Here is a 23,295-nt window from a genome sequence, read left to right as displayed (position 1 = left end):
ACCATATGGATATTATAATTTTATAATCAAGAAAAAGAAAGAGATTGAAAAACTGCAGATTTTAATAATATAAATGGATATATATATTAAAAATCACGACTTGATTCGAAAACTAATTACATGGTTAAGTGAATGGTTTGGTATTTTTTCATTTTCCTTCAGTCAACTAATGGTTTTGAACTTACTTAAATTGAAATATTTTAAATTTGTGATGATTTGGAAAATAGGTAAAAATCACGACTTTATTCGGAAATTAATTACCTTGTTAAGTGAATAGTTTGTATTTGACATTTTTGTTCACTCACCTAATGGGTTTATATTTTTTTATTTGGGATAATATTGAAAATATGGAAAAGGCTGTAAAGCAAAACAGGAAACGTAACGTTTGAGCCATGCCAAATTGCCTTTTTTATTTTTCTAGTCTACACTCTACAGTAACATTACAGATATACATCTCTTTTGGTCTAATCTGGTTGACTGAGCATACAAAACTTTGACTAATATTCCTCCCTAACTACCACAACTCTGTGTGGGCCTCTCCGGTGCTTTTTCTGAAATCCACGGTCTGGGCTTTGTCAGAATCCATTTTCACATGTCTAATAGTACATCATCGCACGTTTGACTTAGTTTTGAGAATTTTTTTTTTTTTTTTGTAAGCTAGTTTTGAGAATTGTTATGTCACATAGATGACGACGGTATGCAAAAAGAGGGCCTATCCTCGAATGTTTTGCTAAGGAGGCGCTCATATGAACTAATGAACAGATTACATTATGAGTTGACCAAAAAAATACATTGTCATCATTGTATTTGCCAAGTAAGTATTTCTTAGATTTAATCTGTTGAACAAGTCTTCAATGTATTTGCCAAATAATTATTCTCAGCTTTAATCTATATATGAGATGTAAAAAGTTTTAAAATATAGTTTAACTTGTCCAATATTGTTGATAAAAAAATTAATCAATAGTTTGCTCTGTATAATACTGTGTTTGATTGCTAATATCACCATTGTTAATTAACAATCACAAAACGATATCAAAATCGTTTGATCCATTTTTCTTTGTATAGGTAATTTTTTTTCATTTTTTAATAATAATGTTTTTTTTTCCGCTAAAGCTTTATCCATTCGGGGAAGATGTTAATTTTTAATAATAGTTATTCCCATCATTTTTAACCTTTAGAAAATTTGTATCGTTTTTAGTATTAGTGAAAAATTCTCTAACGATCAAATTTTTCAGTTATAATTAATTAATTAATTTCTATCAGTTTTTTTATTATGAGCTCACAGAAATCTGTAAAAAAATTAAATGTATATATTATTAACTGAATTACTGAATAAAAATGCGATGCTTATCCATTTATTTTTATTTTGACAAGAGCACAATTATCTCTATAATCATTTGGGTGTATATACATAGATAAAGTGGTAATTAGGTAGATGGTTGTTTTTCAAAAGTATTTACAGAATCATGCAACGAGAGTATGTGAAATTACGACTCCACAACAACGTAGAGAGTAATAATCAAAAGAAGGTGAAGATACGATGAGGAAGATGATGTATACGAACTGCAACTTTGTTTATTGTTCAGATTTTCCTGATTTTCACAATTGGAAGATGAAAACAATTTAGAAAAATACCCTTTATCAGCAGAAAAGTAAAATAAACCAAAAATAAACTGTCACAAGTTGGGTCTCGATACATAGCTAATCTGGCTTGTGATAATAATTCTTGCGATTCGTTAGGTATTTGGTTCGATCGAGAAGTGTTGATTCGATCTTGCGTGGAAGAGAAGTAAAAGAGAATCTAGCTAATGAACACGACGAGATGTTATCCAGTTCGGACGCAAACCGCGATCCTACGTCTGGCCGAGGATCTCCTCGGAATTCACTAAGCTCAGTGAACAAACGCCGCCGTAACACTCACCGGAAAACCCCAAGAAAACAGAGAACTCTCACCCCCGTAGATTCCTCTCTAATCTCCCTAGTTTTCTCTCGTCTATCTCTTTTCTCTCTCACCGTGTTTCCCAAGCTCACCGCTCTCACACTCGACTCGATTACAACTTGTCACACGTCGAAGATAACAACCTCTAACGGCCTCTCCGCGTGGACTAATCTGTAACAACCTTTACAGACTTTTAAAGAAGAAGAACGAAGACTCGAACGACGACGTTTTACATTAAACATAAACCGACTTCTAAACCGAAATCGAATGTCTAATCATCAGACCCGGTTTCATGCCGAAACCTTCTGGTTCTCCTGGAGTCTTTCAACCAATACTTCAACAAACTCCACCTTGGTTGTAAGACGACCAAACTGAGCTTAGATGAACTCCGATCCTCGTGTTTTTCCTCTGCTCCTCAGGCAGAGACTCCGAGTAGGCTTAACAGGTTTTTAAACCTACCTACTGGAGGAGTCTTGGTGAACACGTCTGCAGGATTTTCACTAGTATGAACCTTCAAAACCTGCAGCTTACCATCTTCAACATTCTCTCTTAAGAAGCCTAGCTTTGTAGCCATGTGCTTCGTCCTTTCATGGTGAACATTGTTCTTCGCTAAAGCTAGAGCACTTTGCGAATCACAAAACAGCTCCATAAGTTCTTGTTTGTAGCCAAACTCTGAACTCAGACCCTTCAACCATATAGCTTCTTTTCCCGCTTCAGTCATGGATAAGAACTCAGCTTCTGTGGTCGATAAGGCCACTACAGCTTGAAGGTTTGACTTCCAACTGATAGCTCCACCACTTGAAACAAACGTGTAACCTGATATAGACCTTCTCTTGTCTAAATCACCAGCATAATCAGAGTCGCAAAAGCCATATAGCCGGAACTCTGATCCTTTCTTGAACTTCAAGCATACATCAGTGCTTCCTTTAACATACCTCAAAATTTATTTTACTGCTTCCCAGTGTTCCTTTAATGGATTACTCATGAATCTGCTCACGAGACCAACAGCATAGGCAAGATCAGGTCTTGTACCGATCATACCATACATCAAACTTCCAACAGCATTACAGTATGGGATTGAATCGTCACATGCTTCACCGGCTTTAAGATCTTCTTCAGTTGCCGCTTTTAGTTTGAAATGACTTCCTATTGGAGTGTTCACAGACTTAGCACTCTCCATGTTGTAAGTCCTTAGAACCTTCTTCATATAGTCAGCTTGAGACAGTTTCAGGGTTCCATGAGCTCTATCTCGGATGATATCAATACCCAATATCTTCCTCGCTGCTCCTAAATCCTTCATTTCAAACCGAGAGTTCAGCTGATCCTTCAGAGCCTGTATCTGCTTCTTGTCTTTGCACGCCACTAACATATCATCGACGTACAAGAGCAGATAGATTTTCCCATCCGTAGTATACTTTATGTATACACACTGATCATGACAACTCCTCTGAAAACCAATCTCTTTCATGAACTGATCAAACTTTTGATTCCACTGTCTAGGACTCTGCTTCAATCCATAAAGAGACTTTCTCAACAAACACACCCAGTGTTCCTTTCCCTCAACTTCATAACCTTCAGGTTGGCTCATATATATTTCTTCTTCAAGGTCTCCGTGTAGAAATGAAGTTTTCACATCTAATTGTTCAAGCTCAAGATCTTCATTTACCACAATCGACATCAAGTATCTTATAGACACATGCTTAACAACTGGTGAGAAAATTTCATTGTAGTCTACACCTTCCTTTTGAGCATAACCTTTTGCTACCAGACGAGACTTGTATCTCGGTTTCCTCAACTCCATGAATCCCAGGCTTGCGTTTGTAAATCCATTTACATCCTATCACTGCTCTTCCTTTAGGTTTCTTCACTAAATCCCACGTATGGTTCTTGTTCAAAGAATCCATTTCATCATCAGAAGCCATAATCCACTTCTTCTTTTGTGGATCTTTCATAGCTGACTTGTAGTCAATCGGCTCCACACAATCACCATCTTCTGACACATACATTGCCAGATATACGTAGTCATCAAGTTTCTTCGGATGCTTTACTTCTCTACGGATTCTATCTCTGGCAAGTTGGTAAGAGTGTGGGTCATGACTTTCTGACGCTTCTCCTGTGTCATCGACACTCTCAGTTTGGGATTCTGATAGTACATCTCCACCCGAGTCATCATCCAGTTCACTTTCAGAGAGAACTAAATCCAAGAACATAGTGTTCTTCTCCTTCTTCTCTACTGAAACCTTTTCAAGATCTTTGTAACACTCTTCCTCATTGAATGTTACATTTCTGCTCACAACCGCTCTCTTATCCTCCAAAGACCACACTTTGTAGCCTTTAACTCCCCCAGGATAGCCAATGAAGATTCCCTTCTTGGCTCTAGGTTGTAGCTTTCCACTATCTGAATGATAGTAACATACGCAGCCAAATCTTCTCAGATGATCTAACTTTGGGACTGATTTAGACCAAACCTCTTCAGGTACTTTGTCACCAATCCCCGAGGCAGGAGATCTGTTTATCACATACACTGCTGTGTTAACCGTTTCAGCCCAAAACACCTTAGGTAAGCCACTCTCATTCAAAATGCTTCTCACTCTTTCAAGAATTGTTCTGTTCATTCTCTCCACAACACCGTTCTGTTGTGGAGTGTATGGAATGGTTTTATGTCTACCAATTCCATTCTCTGAGCAGAACTCATCAAACTCTTTGTTGCAGAACTCCAAACCGTTGTCAGTCCTTAGCTTCTTCACTTTTAAACCTGTTTGATTCTCGACTAGCAACTTCCATTCCACAAACTTCTCAAAAGCTTGATCTTTTGTCTTTAAGAAAAATACCCACACCTTTCTTGAGTAATCATCTATCAGACTCAAGAAGTAATGACATTTTCCAAGAGACGCAAGAACAGACGGTGATCCCCAAAAGTCTGCATGTATATAACCAAGGCAAACATCACTCGTGTGTTTACCAGTCGCAAAACTTACACGATGAGCTTTCCCAAGAATACAACTTTCGCAGAACTTGATGCTTGATACATTTGATTTGTCTAAGTATCCTTTCTTTATCAGTACATCCATTCCCTTCTGACCTATGTGTCCCAGTCTGCTATGCCAGAGATGCGTCTCATCTTGTACACTCACTGCATTCACTTCTCCTCTGTGACTATTTCCCTGTAAGTAGTACAGATTGCCTTCTCTAGTAGCTTTAAGAACTGTTCTGCATCCCTTCTTTACTCTGAGGACTCCATTTTCAGAGACAAATGTGCATCCATTACTCTCAAGAGCTCCAAGTGATATCAGGTTTCTTGAAAACTGAGGCACATATCTGACATTTTTCACTGAGATGTATTGACCCTCTGCCGTCTTCAAGGTTACAGTACCAATACCTTGTACTGATGATAAGCTGTTATTAGCCATCCTTACGGAACCTCCAGCACCTTCATCTAACTCAGTAAACAGGTCCTTTCTAGGTGTCATGTGAAATGTGCACCCAGTATCCAAAATCCAAATCTCATTGAAGTCTACTGTTGTTGCCAAGTTTGCTTCTGTAACAACTAACGACTCAATGTAGTCAACCCCGGTAACAGACGAAGATTCTCCAGACTCAGAGGTTTTTTCTTTTCCCTTATGACTACTTCTCTTAGGACAGTCTCTCTTGAAATGTCCCTCTTCGCCACACACCCAACAAGTTGGATTATTCCCTTTACCTTTTGACTTTGATCTGGACTTATCTTTGAACTTGTTCTGACCTTGAGTACGCTTGGTACTTCTCCCTCTAAAGCTTGAGCTAGAGTATAACACTTCTCCTTGATTCTTATTTCCTTTTCCATTCACACTGAATTCAAGCTGTTTTGAATGAATCGAGTTCATCACCTCATCAATAGTTACCATCTCTTTCCCATATCTCAAAGTATCTCTCAGTTGATCAAACTGCTTTGGCAGCGACATCAGCAGCAGTATAGCTTGATCTTCATCCGAGACTTCCACCATGACGTTTCCCAAATCAGTTATGATTCTTAGGAACTCATCAATGTTGCTCTCTATGGATATAGACTCATTCATTTTGAAACCATATAGTTTCTGCTTTAGGTACATACGGTTAGGCAGCGATAATGACATGTACTGAGCATCCAGAACCTTGAGCATTCCAGCAGCAGTCTTCTCCTTCAGGATCTTTCTCAAGATAGTATCAGTAACATTCATGATGATCGTGCTTCGTACCTTCCGTTGCTTATCTGCAATCAGCGGATCAGGTTTCTTGGGTGATTCCGAATCAGTATCCCCGTCTTTGACTGATGGATCTTTCAGCTTGGATTCAGTTTTCCTCAGCTCTTCTTCCTGACTTTGAAGAGCATCTGTCAGACCTAGAAGATCGAGATTTGCCAGTAATCTCTCTCTCCACATGTTGTAATCAACCACTCCATCGAACTTCTCCATCTTGATCTTCGCGGACGTCATCGCGAGATCTGAGTTCGAATAGTACCAGATCTTCCACCACTCCTTCTTCGATCTGAACCAGTTACCAGAGAACCTGGCTCTGATACCACTTCTTGCGATTCGTTAGGTATTTGGTTCGATCGAGAAGTGTTGATTCGATCTTGCGTGGAAGAGAAGTAAAAGAGAATCTAGCTAATGAACACGACGAGATGTTATCCAGTTCGGACGTAAACCGCGATCCTACGTCTGGCCGAGGATCTCCTCGGAATTCACTAAGCTCAGTGAACAAACGCCGCCGTAACACTCACCGGAAAACCCCAAGAAAACAGAGAACTCTCACCCCCGTAGATTCCTCTCTAATCTCTCTAGTTTTCTCTCGTCTATCTCTTTTCTCTCTCACCGTGTTTCCCAAGCTCACCGCTCTCACACTCGACTCGATTACAACTTGTCACACGTCGAAGATAACAACCTCTAACGGCCTCTCTGCGTGGACTAATTTGTAACAACCTTTACAGACTTTTAAAGAAGAAGAACGAAGACTCGAACGACGACGTTTTACATTAAACATAAACCGACTTCTAAACCGAAATCGACTGTCTAATCATCAGACCCGGTTTCATGCCGAAACCTTCTGGTTCTCCTGGAGTCTTTCAACCAATACTTCAACAATAATATCTAGATATATATATCAATTTTTATAAATGTACTTTGAATGCCAATTGAAAAAGGGAAATTGGGGGCTATAGACATGAAAAAAATGATAATTCACACACTGGTGGTTTTACCTAACAGATATATAGACGGCGTCATATATACATAATAATACTATGCTACCCTTCTCAATTAACCGGCTAACCTTCTATCTCATAAAAAAAAATTTATTGTTCTAAGTTACTCGTGTCTTCTTCCCTTCCACACAACTTCTCCTTCTCACTTTCTTCATCGGGTGTTTCTGGAATTCTAAAACACCCTGCTGTTTATCTCCTCCTACGGCTTGCCTCTCACTGCACTCAAGTTTTCATCTCCGTCGTCTTCCCTTCTAATCGGCTTAGGTTTTACGGGCGTCGGTGGTTCGGTTTTGCGCGATGGTCTCGGCGGAGGGGAGTAACACCGCCGGCATCTCCAACTTGACAGAGTATCAGGTTTCTCAGATCTTTGACAACGATGTAAGTTCTTTCTCTTTCTCCTTTGTCTTTGTTTTTCTGATTTTATTTTAGATCTTGGCAAAATTAGGGGTTTTAATTGTTAAATCTGTATCATCATTTCTGTTGTAAACCAACAATTCTTCCGGTTACGAAATTCCGGCGTAGCATATCGGACTTTTTCAAATCAATATAGGGTTCGAGTTTTTCCGGGTTGCGTGAAGGTTTCTTAAATTTGAATTGTTTCATGTAGATGATGCAATCTATCTGGTATAGTAATCTATACGAAGATGTATAGAATATCATTGTTGAGATTTGGCTTGTCAGTACACATAATATGAAATTTTAGATATATTTCTATTTTGAATGTAATAGTATTCGTATCCAAATCAACCATTCCATGTAGGATAGTATCGGTTGTGATAATGTTTGATTTGTTTCGCTTTGTGTTTGGGGGTGCTTCAGACTGATGTCGTTAATCTACTTTATGCTTCATTTGGGCTTTTTGTCTTTGTTGTCCATAGTTCATGGTGTAGAAATATCGAATATTTTGTGGAATGCAATCTGCAACACATATATGTTAAGTCTATTACCGTATCTGTATATTTCGCCTGATGCGTCTCATATTAAGTGGAATAGTATTCGGTTCATCATATTTCATTCCACATGGAATGGTACATTCACATGATATACTGTTCCAGTCAGTTGTCGGTTCTTACTCACTTTACCTCATTATTCATTTCTATATTGCATATTACATTGTGAACCATCTTCACTCTTTGACTCTATTGCTTTTTGTTCTTCAGGTTTTGTATGGACGAATTAGAGCTTCCAAGTAGATTGTTTGAGACACGCTGCGAACCCACTGGCAAGAAAAGGCTGCAAACCCAATGGTAGGTGGGTTTAAGTTCCCCAATAGTTGGATTGCCAATTGATTAGGGTTTATATTTCCCTACTTTGGGTTTAGTTTTTTCTTTCACATGTTATCTTACCATTCCCATTACATTTGTATTTCATATTGCTCCATCCTTGCTGAACTATGGCAAAAGTAGCCTTGAAATTATGATGAATAAGGCAAATATGTACATAACAATACACCACATATCTAGTAATGGATTGTGTTTTATGTTTTCTTGCGGGGTTCAGTGTTTAATTTCAAGTGTTCTCTTACCATCCCCATTACATTTATATTGTATGTAAAATACTCTTATATGGAATATGAAAAATAGAAAATAACATAGTTTATATTATATGGAAAAAAAATTGTACGTGAGCTTCTCCCTACGTTTCCTATTACCAACGGATTTGGGGTTGCTTTGCCAATGGATTGGGGTTTATATTTCTCTAACTTGGGTTTCGTGTTTACTTCCAAATGATGTCTACTCATTCCTCTTAGCTTTGTATTGCATGTTGCCCAGTTGTGGATGAAATATACCTAGCATAGCATTTTAAAAAGGAATGTGTCTATAGGAAATTAACTGTCCTCGTAATGGACGGTGTAAATGTGTACGTAACACTATAACACATATCTAGTACTGTGATTGGGGTTTATATTTCCCTAGCTTGGGTTTAGTGTTGACTTTCAGGTGTTCTCTTGCCATCTCCCTTAATTTTAAATTTTATGAGTTTCTTCAGATGGACTTACATTGATAAATAGATGGAGTACAACATTTATTGATACAACTACTAATTTACACCACTTGTTTAACTTTATACAGTAAAAATATCTTTACTAACTCTACCTATTTATGTGGCTTCCTCCTACTCCTTAATATGGAGTAGCTGTAAGCCATTATTGGATATTTATTCCATTAATTATGTCACTGTATCTCCCCAACCGTAGAAGTCATTGTCTTTGTTAGTGATTATATTGGTAAATTACATTCTAAGTTTATATTATATATTGTTTATGTGGCATGGAACGCACACTCATATAAATTTGATGGTTTGTTTCATGCTGTTGCATTCCAAGGGTTTTGGTTGACCATGCCCAAGCCTGACGTCGACGTTATTATATTAGAAATACCCCACGCTATATGTACCCGCCTCCTCATCCAACCCCATGTACCGTACTTTCTAACTTCCACGCAACTCTAGCTATGATATTGTTTTATACCATATGGAATAGTTCGTCTGTACAATAAATAGTAACATCTGATTTTGCCTATCTGAAGTTGACAACATGAGTATTTGGCTTTATTTGGGTAAAGTACTACGTACTTTCCTTGTATCATACACATTTCAACTGTACCCAAAGTATTTACATGCTCTTTCAATTGTAACTACATTTATAGGGATACTATTCCCTTTATACTATGTAGTATAGACCTTCTGTAACTGCTATATAATACACTTGTTTCATCGTTGTCAATTCGCCGTTTGTTTCTGGTAAACTTATGATTCTTATCTACTCCTATATCTACATCTTCTTCCATAATGTGTTGAATACATCTCAGTTACGCGCTCCGTAAGTTTTTGTGATTGTCACGGTAAGACACAAACCCACCACGTAGTTTACTTTGTAATATAGAACTGGGAACCTGTTACTTTAAAGGGCATAACCGGATGGGAGGAAGCACAAAAGTCTGACAATGAAATATGTCAAAATTATCGCTACTTCCTTAATCTATCCCCAGAAAATGGTTATTTGGCCAATTAGCCCATTGAAAAAGTTAGGGTGGATTGAATGAGGTCTCTGAAAAAAAACAGTCATTTATTCAGAGAACATGCACCACCAATGAGGAACAAGAGAGACAAGAGAAAAAGAAATAAAAATGGTTATTTATTAATGGAAGAGGCAGAGAATTCCACAATCAAACGAAGAAGAAGAGGGATCAAAGTAAGAGAAATAGAAAAAAAAAAGAAAGATACATGGCTTGTGTAGACCCAAGTTTACCTGAAGGGCTAAGTTTGGGTTTTATGAAAAAAGTACAGTGCTTTTCCATATACCTAATTAAACTTCTTTCTATAGTTATGGCGTGCAAATATTCTTATCTCTAACCGCATGATAAACCAAGAAAACTCACTAAAATGTAGCAAAATCGATTTACTTTAGAAAACTAAAATGTAGCAAAAACATTATTTGTGTTCTTTGTGCTTGTTTCGAAATAATAATAATAATAATAATAATAATCGATTTACTTTAGAAAGCTAAAATGTAGCAAATAAATTATTTGTCTTCTTTGTGCCTCAATATATACACACATAGACAGTATTTTTTTTAACTCGTTTAGTTGTGATACAGTTTAATAAAGGGGTTATTGTGTATAATTTTCACAATTCATATAACTTTTTTAGATCTATCAACTCTTAAAATTTACAAATTCTATACAAATTCAATTCTCAATAACCCCTTAAAATGTAGCAAAATCGATGTTCTTTAAATTATTTGTCTTCTTTGTGCCTGTTTCAAAAAAAGAAAAGAAATAATAATAAGTTTGGTGACTGAAAAACCCTAAACCCGAAAACCAAACCAACGACCTGACCCGTTTCCAGATCCATTTCTTCTTCCCGCACCGAGCAAACACGATGAGCACGGAGAAGGACGACTCTTCAGCTGTGCGGCGGCGCGTGTCCTGCACGAAATGCTTCGACGCTCTCTGGTTCTGCTACTGTACGTCTTGTTTCCCCCCCTTGTCTGCTCGCATTCTCTGATTCTACATCTCCGATCTGCTCTGCTACATAATCACATACCCTCTCTAGTAGTTGCAATCTGAATTTTTATTCATGTGGGTTTCTTCCGTAGGCAATAAAAATTGGAACTTGATTGAGATTTTGATCCATCCGTTAGAAAAAGTCTTCTCTTTGCATTTCGGAACTGTGTTCTTTGTCAACAAACTGATTTGTAGTTTTCGTGCTTGGTTTTGCCTGTTGTACACACAAAAAAAAACAACCTTCCTCAAAGTCTAGTAACGGTTTAGCTTTACGCCACCGATGGGAATGTTGGTAATTAAAAGATGTCTGAAACCATTTTCCGCAATGTATGTTCTGTTGAAGGGATGTCTAGATGGTCCAACATAACCAGCAATGTCAATGGGTCAGCACAAGGTTGGCTTTTAAAAAAATAAAGGATTAGTCTTAAAATGCTTAACAGCTTTGTTATCCGACAACTGTTTGATCTTTTAAGGAGAGGGTAGTTTATGATTTTTGGATTTATCTGTAGTTATGTACTTGCGTCTCTGTTTACTCTCGATATGTTTCGAGTGGTTCTCTTTTTGCATTATGTTTCAGGTGTTTATGTTGACTTCACTTTACTTGTAACGTTGTCTTAGCTCTAATGCTCTATTAACCTAAGGATTAACTCAAGACTCTCTCTTTGCAGCACCATTTTACCAAATGCAGCAGTACTACCGGGTTGGAAAACTTGATGATTGTACTAAGAAGTTCTCTGATCTCTTTGATTGTCTTTCATTAAAGACAAAAACAGCTTCTGAAGCCGAGGTTTGTAGTTTTCTATCTTAAGGCTGGTTCATTCTTCATTACTTTTGTTTACTCAAGGGTTATTAAACATTAGCATCATGTATTGGAAATCAAATAGGCTAGATAACCTCAAATAGACTAGATAACCTCAGTTATGTGAATCATACTTCTTTTCAGTTATGGTGTAAAGTGTAAACTCAGTTACGTCAAAGTTAAGCGTAACATCGTTCTTTTGCACCATGTCGAATATTACACAAAACATTAACATTGGTGCAGTTTCCATTGTGTATCTGAAAGTGTATGTTATGTACCAAGATATTGATGGTTTTGACAATTGCAGAAAATTATGGAAGAGCAAGAGAAAGCAGATGCAGCAAAGCATATCTGGACTATGAGGACACAGGTAGAAGCTTCTAGTCACTGGAACGAGACGTTTGGGCATTTGGATGATCCAAATTACTAGAAGTGGAGTTTCACACTCTCTACTGGATTCTTGATGGACATTTTCACTTCAAGTAACTCAATTTTTTTGCTAGAGATCTGCAGATTGTTCTGCTGCCGGATAAGAAAAGTTTTTTGTCATCAGTTACCATGAAACATTATAAAGCTATTGCCTCAATCTTCCAAAGAAGCGCACCCTTGGAAATATGGAGGGATGTTGAGAGATCATTTGAATGTATTTGGTAACTACAGAAATGAAAATCCTATTCAATTAATAAAGTTGGAAATATTAAACATGTATCAATGTTTTCTTTCAAAACGAAACTTATATTTTACCAAGTTTAACAACTTTTATATTTGATCAGAGTGGTACCACTAGGCCGAGTATGTTTCTGTAAGTGTTTTAGTGTCTTTCCTTTGAAAGTATGTCTTTTGAGACTCCGAATGTTGCTTAATCAGAATGAGCTTTGCGCAACACACTTCAGGAATATGCTAATTCGTTATTTCCTGGTGATTGTCTTAAGTTTTGAAGCAGAGAGAGAGACATAGTACAACATATAATACAACAGGAATAGTCTGAGAAGACAAAGTTCATTGGGCCCCCTTAGATTCTCCAAACATCAAGGAAAGCTTTTCCATCAAGCTCTCGGGAGAAGAAAACCTTCAAAAACTCTTCAATGGTCACGCTTCTGAACAACGCACCCTTTTGTCTTTCCACAAGACTTCTCAGCGGACCAACCACTTTACCCATTCCCATATTGTGAAACGCCGCCACAGAAACCCTCTCTTTCTCTGAGTTCACAACCCCACGATGCTCTATACTTCTGTAAGTCCCATTCGTTATGATCTACAATGACAAAACCATAGTAAAAACCATTTACAAATACTTTACCCTCTCTCTGTAGTCCATATGATCTTTACCTCTAACATGTCTCCAATATTAACAATAAAAGCATTTGGGAGAGGTTTGACTGGAACCCACTTGCCATCTTTCTTGATCTGGAGACCTTCCACTTCATTAACCTGCAAAAGGATGGTGAGTCCGGTAGCATCTGAATGTGGAGTTACGCCAATAACCAGATCCGGCTCTGGACAAGGTGGGTAGTAGTTCATCCTCATTTTCTGTCCTAACTCGTCATCAAACAACTCTTCCAATATTTCCTCAGGTTTGATCTTCAAGGCTCTCGCCATGTTCGCTAACAAGATCTTAGCTACGCTTTTCACTTCAGTTGAATACCTCTCTAGTGTATCTCTGAAGAAAAAAACATAACCATGATTTAAAAATAGAGAGAAGAGTTTTGGATGTTTGGCAAGTACATTTTTTTGAAGGGAAACCTGAAGGGAAGAGGTAACTTGGGGAACAAGTGAGGCTTCCTTGATAGAACAGGTTGCATTGTGAGGTAGAACATGTCACTCCAGTCTAGTTTCTGCTCTTCTGAAACAACAAAAGATTGTCCAAACCCTTCGATCTCGCCGGGTTGTTGCCATAGCTTCTTCTTCTCTTCCATGGGAAGGTTGAAGTGATCTTGAATGTCCGACTTGACTTTGTCCAAGAACTTTGAGTCTATTCCGTGGTTTACAAGCTACAGATAAAAGCCACAATGATCAAAATTGAGATCTATATGGGTTTGAAATAGTGTCAAGTTTGAGACTTGCTTGGAAAAACCCCCACTCTTTGCAAGCCAAGTCAAGCTTGTCAATCTCAGAGGTCATGGAGGTTGAAGAACACAAAAGATTCAGGTCGATGATTGGGATCTCGGTTCTTGGACCAGAGTCATCTGTGATCTCGGCTTTGTCTAGATCGGACCGTATATACCTCTGAGGAACGGTCTTGATCATCTTCTCCTTGACCATCTCTTGTACAGAAGGAACTATTATGGAGTTGTACTGGTTTTCTCCCTTGGCTTCTTCCATGGACGCTTCTTCTTGATCGTTCTTTTGACTTTTTGTTAGCGAGTGTGGGAAGCACTGACAAAAAAAAAAGCTGATATATTGTCCAAATTACAACACCATCACTAAAGTATGTCGTTGAAAGTTCCAAAGAAAAAAAAATGTCGTTGACCAAAACAAGAAAAAAATAATACTAAAAGTTATGTAGTACGACGTCGTTTGGAGTGTTCGCTGTTTTGTCTTTGTGAGTACGGACACACCACACACTTGTAACGAGTCTTCTCCACCACAACTCTTGTCTCTCTCTGTTTGCTTCCAGTTTCATGGAAACTACTGATCGTGTGGTTCTGTTCTTCCGCCGTCCTCATGGCAACGCTCACTCTCTCGCATTTACTGCCTCACCGTCTCCGGCGGAATCATCTCCCCGCCGATCACCGGAGGAACCGATGCAGATGTTGTTTATCTTCCACAACGAATGAATCTTCCACGGCGGTTGTGTGGTTCAAGCAAGACCTTCGTGTTGATGATCACCCTGGCCTCATCGCCGCGTCCAAACACGGAGCCGTCATACCTCTCTACGTCCTCGATCGTCGCATTCTCTCGCGTAAGTTCAAGAAGTGTTTAGCTAGTATCACTCAGTTTCCAAGTGTTCGCTCTATTGGTTGTTTAATCCAATAGCTTATTTGTAGGATACACAACGGAGACTCTAGAGCTAGCTATCATAGCGTTGGAAGAGTTGAGAAGCTCCTTGAAGAAGCAAGGATCAGATCTTATGCTCAGATACGGGAATGCAGAGAATGTCATTGAAGATCTTGTCAAAGAGGTAACAGTTTTCAGACAAGATAAGTATTTGTTACAGCACTTACTGGACTGTAACAGGTTCGAGCTCCCTTTGTCTTTGTGGAAGAAGAGGTAGAACACCATCTCTGTGAGGTTGTGGAAGCTGTAAAGAAGAAAATGGACGGAGTTTCGTTTCCTGGAGAAACACCGAGGGTTGTTGTGTGGAGGACTTCTTTTTATGAGACTCAAGTAAATGTATTTGCTTCCCTTTGGAATGTTAGTTTCTGAACTTGAGTTACTTATGTGATATGTTTTTGGTTCTCTAGAGTTTGTCGGATCTGCCACACTCTTGGGAAGAGTTTAAGAAACTAACGCTGCCTGTCACTATGCCAGTTCCTGCAGTAAGATTATCATCTCCAGAAAGTGAACTGCAGTGGGGTATATAAGCTTTTTTCTTGCTTGAGTAGTTTCTTGAAACATCTGATTTGTGTGCTAATGGTAAACGAAACATGTTCAAGGTTCTGTGCCAACACTCGATGACCTGAAGGACTACATGAAGGAAAGCTTATGCGAGAAAGAAAACAGCTGGAGGGAAATGGCACGTGTATCCGCGGAAAGAATACTAATGGAAAGGAACTTGGAGCCAAATGTTGATGAAACTGTAGGGAAGAAGGTGAACAACTCTGCTTTTATCACCAGAAATAGAGATACTGTTGGAGGTGGAACTGAGGCTGTGCTGAACGCCTTAGCAGGATACTTGAGGTACTTGGAGGGTACAAGTCGAGACGACTGGCAAGAGTATGTGATGTCCATTAATAAGAAAGCTTGCTTATATAATGAATTTTGGTTAATCTTGGTTTTGATACTGACCAGGGTTCATGCAAGGCTACGTGATGCGGAGACTAGGCCCGGAGCTTCATTTTTCAAACTTTTTGGACCTGCGCTCTGTCTTGGTATTGTATCCAGAAGAAGAGTTCACTATGAAGCAATCGAGTACGAAAAAGAAAGAAACGCTGGATTTATGTCTCCGTTTGGATATTCAGCTTCTACAGTGACTGCTGCAACCGATGCTGTGTGCTCTATGGAGGTACAAAAGAGTCACATCACATGCGTTATGCTTTTTATGCTCTTTTAAAAAAATATTTGAAGCTGTTTGATTTTTTTTTGGGAAGTGGTATTCACTTGTGGCTCTAAATAAAGAGACGACTGATGATAAAAGACGCTCTGTAAGGATTTGGAGATGGAAAGGCTATCTTATTCAGGTTTTGTGATCATTTACTCACACAACTCCAATGGCCTTTCATTGGTCATTATTTTGTAATCGCACTTCCTTGTTTCAGTACACAGTGGCTGGCAATGAAGGCCCTGCTGTTCTCCTCGTGCATGGGTTTGGTGCTTTTCTAGAGCATTACCGTGACAATGTAGACAGTATTGTAAACAGCAAAAACCGAGTATGGACCATCACAGTCTTGGGATTTGGAAAATCAGAGAAGCCTAATATCATTTACACCGAGCTATTATGGTCAGAACTACTGCGGGATTTTATGATTGAAGTGGTTGATGAACCAGCGCATTGCGTAGGGAACTCAATCGGTGGTATGCAATGCACCCTTAGTTACTAAGCTGTACTATAAAGGGGCAAAAAATGTTTTGTGCCACTCATCTAGTTGTGTCCTTATGTTTTGCCTTTGTCAGGTTATTTCGTTTCATTAATGGCCTTTCTTTGGCCAGAGTTGGTTAAGTCCGTTATCCTTGTTAACAGTGCTGGCAATGTGATACCTGGATACTCTCCTCTCTCAGTCTCTAAGGTATATATCTCACTCATTACTGAAGAGTTTTGGCTCAGGAATGTCATTAAGTAATTATCTCTCACACACCCTAATGTTTTTATTTTCAGGAAAGGCGAGTTCCATTTGGTGCACAGCTGGGTGCTAGACTTCTTATCCTCTTCCTACGATTCAATGTCAAAAAGCTATTAAAGGATTGCTATCCAGTTGTAAGTAATATGAAGATCTTGTTTATAGTTGCTCAAAGTTGTTTGGGGGTAACCCAATTGCTTGTTGGTGATGCAGAAACCTGAGAGAGCTGATGAGTTTTTGATCACTGAAATGCTAAGAGCAGTATCCTTTTTTTTAGCATTTTATTTGCATTAGTTTCTTCTTGTTCTACAGGTTAAAATATTGATGATTGTGACATTTTACCTTAACAAGCACAATAGTCCCAAGATCCAGGTGTGGTTATGGTCCTGGAAAGTATATTCGGCTTTGATCTTTCACTTCCTTTGAATTATCTCCTCAAAGGGTTTGAGGAGAGAACTCTAGTAATACAGGTATCAAGATGTCTAACATGTATTGAATCCTCATTCTAGCTTCTATCAGGGATTACATGATCAAAATATTCATTGGTCTCATTGATGTGTCTAGGGAATGAAAGATCCCATATCGGATCCGCGGAAGAAAGTGGCCTTACTGAAGGAGTTTTGTCCAGGTATGGAGATTAAAAAAGTCAATGCAGGTCATTGTCCCCACGACGAGATCCCAGAGGAGGTGAACCATATTATCTGCGAATGGATAGCCAAGGTCGATAATGATGAACAACAACAAGCACTTAAAAGCCTCATCCCAGCAGATTTACCACAATAATAATTAATCAAATCAAAGGATATGTAGTCAGCAGAAGAAAGCAATGTCTTTGTGGTACCGATAAGAGATCGTCCAGGGCCTTTAGAAAGAAAACTGTTTCGTCGATGTGATTAACTTAATTTTTTTCTATGTGCTCAATGCTCTTGTTGATATCGTATGCCAAGTGCGGCGACATTGTTGTTGGAATGAATGTTTTTGACATGATTCCTCACAAAGACTACGTTTCCTGGCTTGTTACCTGGGGCAATGAACATTTTTTTTGTCTGATGGTTCAATATGGAGTTTAGGCCGGGGCGTTCGGGTTCGGGTAGGGGTGGTTCGGATTTTTGGGTTTTCGGATGTTAGAGATACAAAACCCGTTTGGGTTATTTTATACTTCGGATCGGGTTCGGGTTTTTAAGGTTCGGGTTATATCGGGTATAACTGAACTATGTAACAAATAAAAAATAATTCTATGTATCCTTGATTTGATTTTGTGAGACCAGAAACAATACTGTTGAAGTTAAAAGATCGAACAACTTAATATAAGATTTATGATCTTTCTGATTTGTTATTTCGTTGAAGAACACGAGCATGTATTCTTTTTCTTCGTACAATTTTTATTTGTATTATCTTGAATAGAAAATGGTAAAGAATTCATCTATTCATAAATCAAAATCAAAAAGACATTAAAATCAAACAGAAATCAAATCTGAATATTCCTGTTTGAGTTCTAGGCATGAAAAGCAAAGAGAAAACAAGTCGCAAATCCTACTTGTAATAAAAGATAAATCAAAATTGTAAAGTATATGAATCATGTAATCGGTCATAAAATAAGTTTGAGTATATATTACTAACCCTAAACTTACATATATATATTCGGGTACTTCGGGTAATTGGTTCGGATATCGGATATAACCAATTAGGTACGGGAATCCGGACTGGTTGAATCCTAAACCTGTTCAGGTTTTTTTTAACTTCGGTTAGGATTTTGCGGTCGGATTCGGGTTTCGGTTAATATGCCCACACCTAATGGGGTTGGTCTGATAAGGTTGCTATATCTAGTGTTCTAGGCTAGAGGCCTCGTGGCCCAATGAGTGAGATTGACGGACCAAAGCGAGTCCACGAATCATGCCAGAGGGAGGTAGAGGTACATACCATCACCGACTGAGCAACACATCAGATTTGCAATCACAGGTTTCAATTTTAGCATGCGCCTAACTGTAGGAGAGAACCGTTGAGCATCAGCGTCGGGAGTCCTCCAATAACTCTCTTTGAGGGGCCCTCGTGGCCCAATACAGAAAGGTAACTTGTTTGTTCACAGAGAAAAAGAAAGAACCACGTGAGTGTGAACGCGTCGGATTGGTTAGCTGTAATAAGAAGTGCCTTTCAATGTCTATAGATCCTCGTGGGATGTCTTTTTGTAAAATTTGACTTCAAAACCAGTGTCAGATTAAACTTTTAAGCTGCATTATTCAATTGAAAAGCCAGATATATATATATCTCGTGACCAATGTTTCATATGGCTTAGTAACATGGGTTTAGTCATTCCTCACGTGGTTTAGGACCCCACCACTGCCTATGTAGAAAGCTAGGTTCCAAAAGATAATGTGATGCAATAAAAACACTGTAGGTGAAGACAAACTTTTCCAGCTTATCCTCTCTTATTGATATCCCTCATTGCTTCACATTTATTAACTTTTCAACTAACTCCAGCTTTTGCTCTAGATTTTTTTTTTATGTATCTGGAACATTCTTTAATCCTCCCTCTCTATAAATCCCTGAACCCTTTTGCTGCTACTCTCACTCATAGCTGTTAAAGGAACCTAAAATGGCGAAAGTTTTAGATCTTTCTCTGGTTCTCTTTGTTCTGTGTGTGTCCACTGCAGCAATAGCCATGGCAAGAAACCTTGGAGAGGAATCTAGTGATGATACTGAGTTCATCAAATCCTCTTGTGAGATAGCAACGTACCCGGAACTATGTTTTCAGTCTCTGTCTTCTTACGCAAGCGAGATCAAGAAGCGGCCCCTTCAGCTCGCCGAGACAGCGCTTGCCGTTAGCATGGCCCGAGCGAAGTCAGCCAAAACATATATCTCGGACATGACTGACTACAAAGGAATCACAAAGAGGCAGCACGAGGCCGTGTTGGACTGTGTTGAAGAGATGGGAGATACTGTTGATAGGTTGAGCAAGTCGCTGAAGGAGTTGAAGAATCTGGAGGAAGGAGAGAGCAAAGAAGACTTCTGGTTCTGTTTGAGCAATGTCCGGACGTGGACAAGCGCGGCGCTGACAGATGAGACCACGTGTCTTGATGGGTTTGGAGGGAAAGGCATGGATGGGGAGCTGAAAAGCTTAGTCAGAGCACACATTGTGCGTGTGGCGCAAGATACCAGCAATGCCTTGGCTTTGATCAATGTCTATGCTTCCAAGCATTGAATATATTGCAACGGTTTGGTCATGAGGACTTGAGCTTTTTATACTTTTGGATTTGGTTTGTATTGTGTTTTCAAGAAATGTGTTTTGGTTTGGTTCTGAGTCATATCAGTTTCTCTTGCCACATTGTTATATCATCTACGGTCTATATAGTTTGAAGCTTTTCATTTTGATGTTTGATTAGTGATATAGTTTTGTAAGCCATGAAGAGTATTTTGAAATATCCTCTTTCAAACCCACAGGTTTTGATATTCATTCATCTGAGTTAGTGATATTAAACTAATATTACATAATGTGGTCTCGGACCTATGGGTTTGACCCGAACCTTCTAATATTCAAATAAATATATAATATAAATATAAATATAAATATAAATATAAATATATATATATATATATATAGGCCTGAAGGACATATGCGTATGGCCCAACAATGTCTTCAGAAAGAGATAAGAAATTTTGGAATAACGATCTCACCAGGGATTTTGTCCGAACCGAACCAGCCGAACTGAACCGAAATTTTTGGTTTTCGGTTTAGTTACAGATTTGAGTTCGGTAAAATTTTTAAAAATAATTCGGTTTTCGGTTCGGTTCAGTTTGTTTTTTCGTTTAAAAAAATATTTTTAAAAAATCGAAAATAATTGAAAATAACCAAAAAAACAAACCGAAAAAACTGAAAATAACCGAATTTAACCAAAATAACCAAGTTTAACTGAAATATCTTAATATTTTTAGAAATTAACATAAAATAAAATATCGGTTAATTTTTCGGAAATAAAAGTAAAATTCCAAAATAACCGACGACATTTAATTCAGTTAATTTCGGAATTAGTCTTCACAATTTCGGTTAACCAAAAACCGACGGTTCGGTTCGGTTTCGGAAAACCAAAATCGCAGGCCTAGATCTCACCTAAAAAGAAGTAAACGAAACAAACCTAAATAAATCATCTCGAATCATAAGTTAACAAAATAGCTTTATAAAAGTTTTTGGACAAAGATTTTCTATAGAAAGAAGTATTATGGGGCAATGAAGAACGCATCCTTTGTCGGGAGTTTGAGTCTGGTAGCTCCAAGTTGATCAACATGTCAGATTCCTATCGAGCGATTAGTTTAGATTATAGACTCATGCTTGCTGATAATTAGGAGTATCTACGAGATCCTTTCTCGTAATTAATAGCAAAAGTCCTAAGGTCAACGGCGAATGGCCCAATTGGAACCGTCCATCATGGGATATGGAACAGGAATCCTTCTAACATGTTGATCCATAAACTAAGTATATAGTCAAGCCTCGGTACTATATATTATATGAAATTTCTAAATATCAATCGTCTTTTCTAGTCCAGTATTTATAGTCTTATAGATGCCTCTTTCTTGTCTTTTTTTTCACTCAGAAGACATTGCATAAAAAGTCCACCGTTTGTTATTATTTTATGACTGTCATAACGAATTTAACAGTAGCCAGTAGGAATGAAGCACGTCTGAGACCTGCCATGTGAACACACAATGCCATGTTAACACACGAATAAAGTAACAAATGCACCACTATATACAAGAAATGGGATGTTACACAAAACTTTAAATATATATTTTGACACTGCCATATAACACATAAAATTTTAATCCTTTTTTTAAAGCAAAACAATAATCTTCTTGAAAAGTTTTGGTACTTCAAATGCACATTGTGGAAAGAAAAATACATGTCAAGTAATTCTGAAAAGTTATACATGCAATGCGAAAATTTAGAATTTATTTGATGTCCAATATATATATATATATATATATATATATTTGCTAAATTGATGTCCAATATATATGACATAGAAAGGAAACGAAAGCGTACACATGCTCACATCAATATATATGACATAGAAAGGAAACGAAAGCGTACACATGCACATGCAAAGAGATGAAGTTGAATATAACGTTTAATTTAGAAACGTAGATAATTGGTTATAAGGGCCAAAGTATTGCTTGTAGTCTTTGAAAGTTCAGAAACAGCCTTCTCCACCTTCTTCTTCGTCTCCTCATTCACTTCCTCTTCCTCGAACTCGCCCGTACACGTAGTATCGTCGGTCAACGCCGCGCTCACCCACGTCTTCACGTTCTTTAGATGCTCCTCCTTTGAGATTCCTCCGCCGTTGAGATTCTTCAACTCGGCCATTAATGCTTGCTTGAGCTCGTCGACAGTGTCCTTCATCTCCTCCACGCAGTCCTTGAGGACCGGGACCTCAGGGCTGGAGGTGGACTTAGCCTTTTTGAGAAGGTTTGAGACGACTAACGTGGCGTTTTAATTTTGGCGTATTTGAGGTTGACGTTGAGGGACGTTGTGCAGAGTTTGATTGGGTCAGCTTTGATGGTGGAGGAGTAGGAGGACAATGAGTTGTAGCACATTGTAGGATATGTTGTTGAGTTGCATGCGGTTTTTACGAACGTTTTGTAGTTTTGGTATCTGGAGGGTCGAGTTGCTGCAGTTTTAGGGATGTTTGATGAGTTGATGAGAGCAACAAGAGTTAGAGAGAGTATCACAAAACGCAACATGTTTGTAGTTAAGTGTTTTCTTCTTCTTTCGGGTTTGAGAGAATAAAGATGCTAACTTTTTGGCGAGTTGTAAAACTATGCAGTATGCTGTATATTATATACACAACACAGATTCGAATCATTGGAATATGATTGCAGTTAAATTATTGAGGAAATAATTCGCACTATAATATAACAAATATATTTGACCAATCATAAATAATAAATCTTTTTATTTTGAAAAACGGCATAGCTATTAGTTTTGATTTGAACGGTGAGCGTAGTTCTTTCTTTTTTGAAATTTAATAAGCTTAGTTCTTGTTTTAGTTGATTATTCGACTCATATGACATCTGATTCTGTTTGTTCAGTTTCTCCATCATTTAGGGCATCTGTATTAATTAGAAGTCTATCAAAAACAATCTCTTACCAAATATAACAATATTTTAATACGAATTTCCAAAATTTTGAAAGTCATGTCATAGTCTCTAAAATGAAAAACTTTCACATGAATCTCTCAAAGTTTTGAAAGAAACTCCTAATAAAATATTATTATTTTTGGTGAAATTTTTTCTTTAAAATGCTCTTAATGCGACGAATGACCTTATAACAACATATGTATGCTAGTCTCATTTCTCTCTAGTTTCTTTTAAAACTTCTCGTCATTATGTTGTAGTGTAGATAA

At 38.0% G+C, this 23,295-nt stretch overlaps 3 protein-coding genes and 2 pseudogenes across 3 annotated transcripts; 3 read left to right on the top strand and 2 right to left on the bottom strand.

Annotated features, from left to right (window-relative positions):
- The first annotated feature begins 10,895 nt into the window (after positions 1-10,895).
- LOC106361722 (uncharacterized protein C227.17c) lies at positions 10,896-12,669 on the top strand. The gene is made up of 3 exons (XM_013801536.3): positions 10,896-11,124; positions 11,833-11,951; positions 12,271-12,669. Exons 1-3 carry the CDS (start codon positions 11,040-11,042, stop codon positions 12,391-12,393), a joined length of 327 nt encoding a protein of 108 aa, XP_013656990.1. The 5' UTR covers positions 10,896-11,039; the 3' UTR covers positions 12,394-12,669.
- Positions 12,670-12,851: 182 nt separating this feature from the next.
- LOC106360063 (protein SRG1) lies at positions 12,852-14,357 on the bottom strand. The gene is made up of 4 exons (XM_013799667.3): positions 14,028-14,357; positions 13,707-13,954; positions 13,293-13,623; positions 12,852-13,218 (listed from the first exon to the last, which is right to left on the bottom strand). The coding sequence occupies exons 1-4, from the start codon at positions 14,283-14,285 to the stop codon at positions 12,976-12,978; spliced, it is 1,080 nt and encodes a 359-aa protein (XP_013655121.1). The 5' UTR covers positions 14,286-14,357; the 3' UTR covers positions 12,852-12,975.
- A 167-nt stretch (positions 14,358-14,524) lies between these two features.
- On the top strand, positions 14,525-17,958 carry LOC106361724 (annotated as a pseudogene).
- Positions 17,959-19,302: 1,344 nt separating this feature from the next.
- LOC106361725 (pectinesterase inhibitor 7-like) lies at positions 19,303-20,263 on the top strand. The gene has a single exon (XM_013801538.3). The coding sequence runs from the start codon at positions 19,494-19,496 to the stop codon at positions 20,097-20,099; it is 606 nt and encodes a 201-aa protein (XP_013656992.2). The 5' UTR covers positions 19,303-19,493; the 3' UTR covers positions 20,100-20,263.
- A 586-nt stretch (positions 20,264-20,849) lies between these two features.
- LOC106360065 lies at positions 20,850-22,960 on the bottom strand (annotated as a pseudogene).
- Positions 22,961-23,295: the final 335 nt, after the last annotated feature.

The sequence above is a fragment of the Brassica napus genome, chromosome A3 (genome assembly GCF_020379485.1).
Source record: "Brassica napus cultivar Da-Ae chromosome A3, Da-Ae, whole genome shotgun sequence".
Lineage (NCBI taxonomy): Eukaryota > Viridiplantae > Streptophyta > Magnoliopsida > Brassicales > Brassicaceae > Brassica > Brassica napus.
This window is presented reverse-complemented; position numbering and strand designations above follow the sequence as displayed.

Excerpts from the sequence above, each read along its gene's own strand:
- LOC106360063 (XM_013799667.3), bottom strand. The coding sequence starts at position 14,285 with ATGGAAGAAGCCAAGGGAGAAAACCAGTACAACTCCATAATAGTTCCT. Across the intron at positions 13,955-14,027 it reads AAGAGTGGGGGTTTTTCCAA|CTTGTAAACCACGGAATAGA; the intron begins GCAAGTCTCAAA and ends TTTTATCTGTAG. Across the intron at positions 13,219-13,292 it reads ATATTGGAGACATGTTAGAG|ATCATAACGAATGGGACTTA; the intron begins GTAAAGATCATA and ends TTGTCATTGTAG.
- LOC106361725 (XM_013801538.3), top strand. The coding sequence starts at position 19,494 with ATGGCGAAAGTTTTAGATCTTTCTCTGGTTCTCTTTGTTCTGTGTGTG.
- LOC106361722 (XM_013801536.3), top strand. The coding sequence starts at position 11,040 with ATGAGCACGGAGAAGGACGACTCTTCAGCTGTGCGGCGGCGCGTGTCC. Across the intron at positions 11,125-11,832 it reads CGCTCTCTGGTTCTGCTACT|CACCATTTTACCAAATGCAG; the intron begins GTACGTCTTGTT and ends CTCTCTTTGCAG. Across the intron at positions 11,952-12,270 it reads AAACAGCTTCTGAAGCCGAG|AAAATTATGGAAGAGCAAGA; the intron begins GTTTGTAGTTTT and ends TGACAATTGCAG.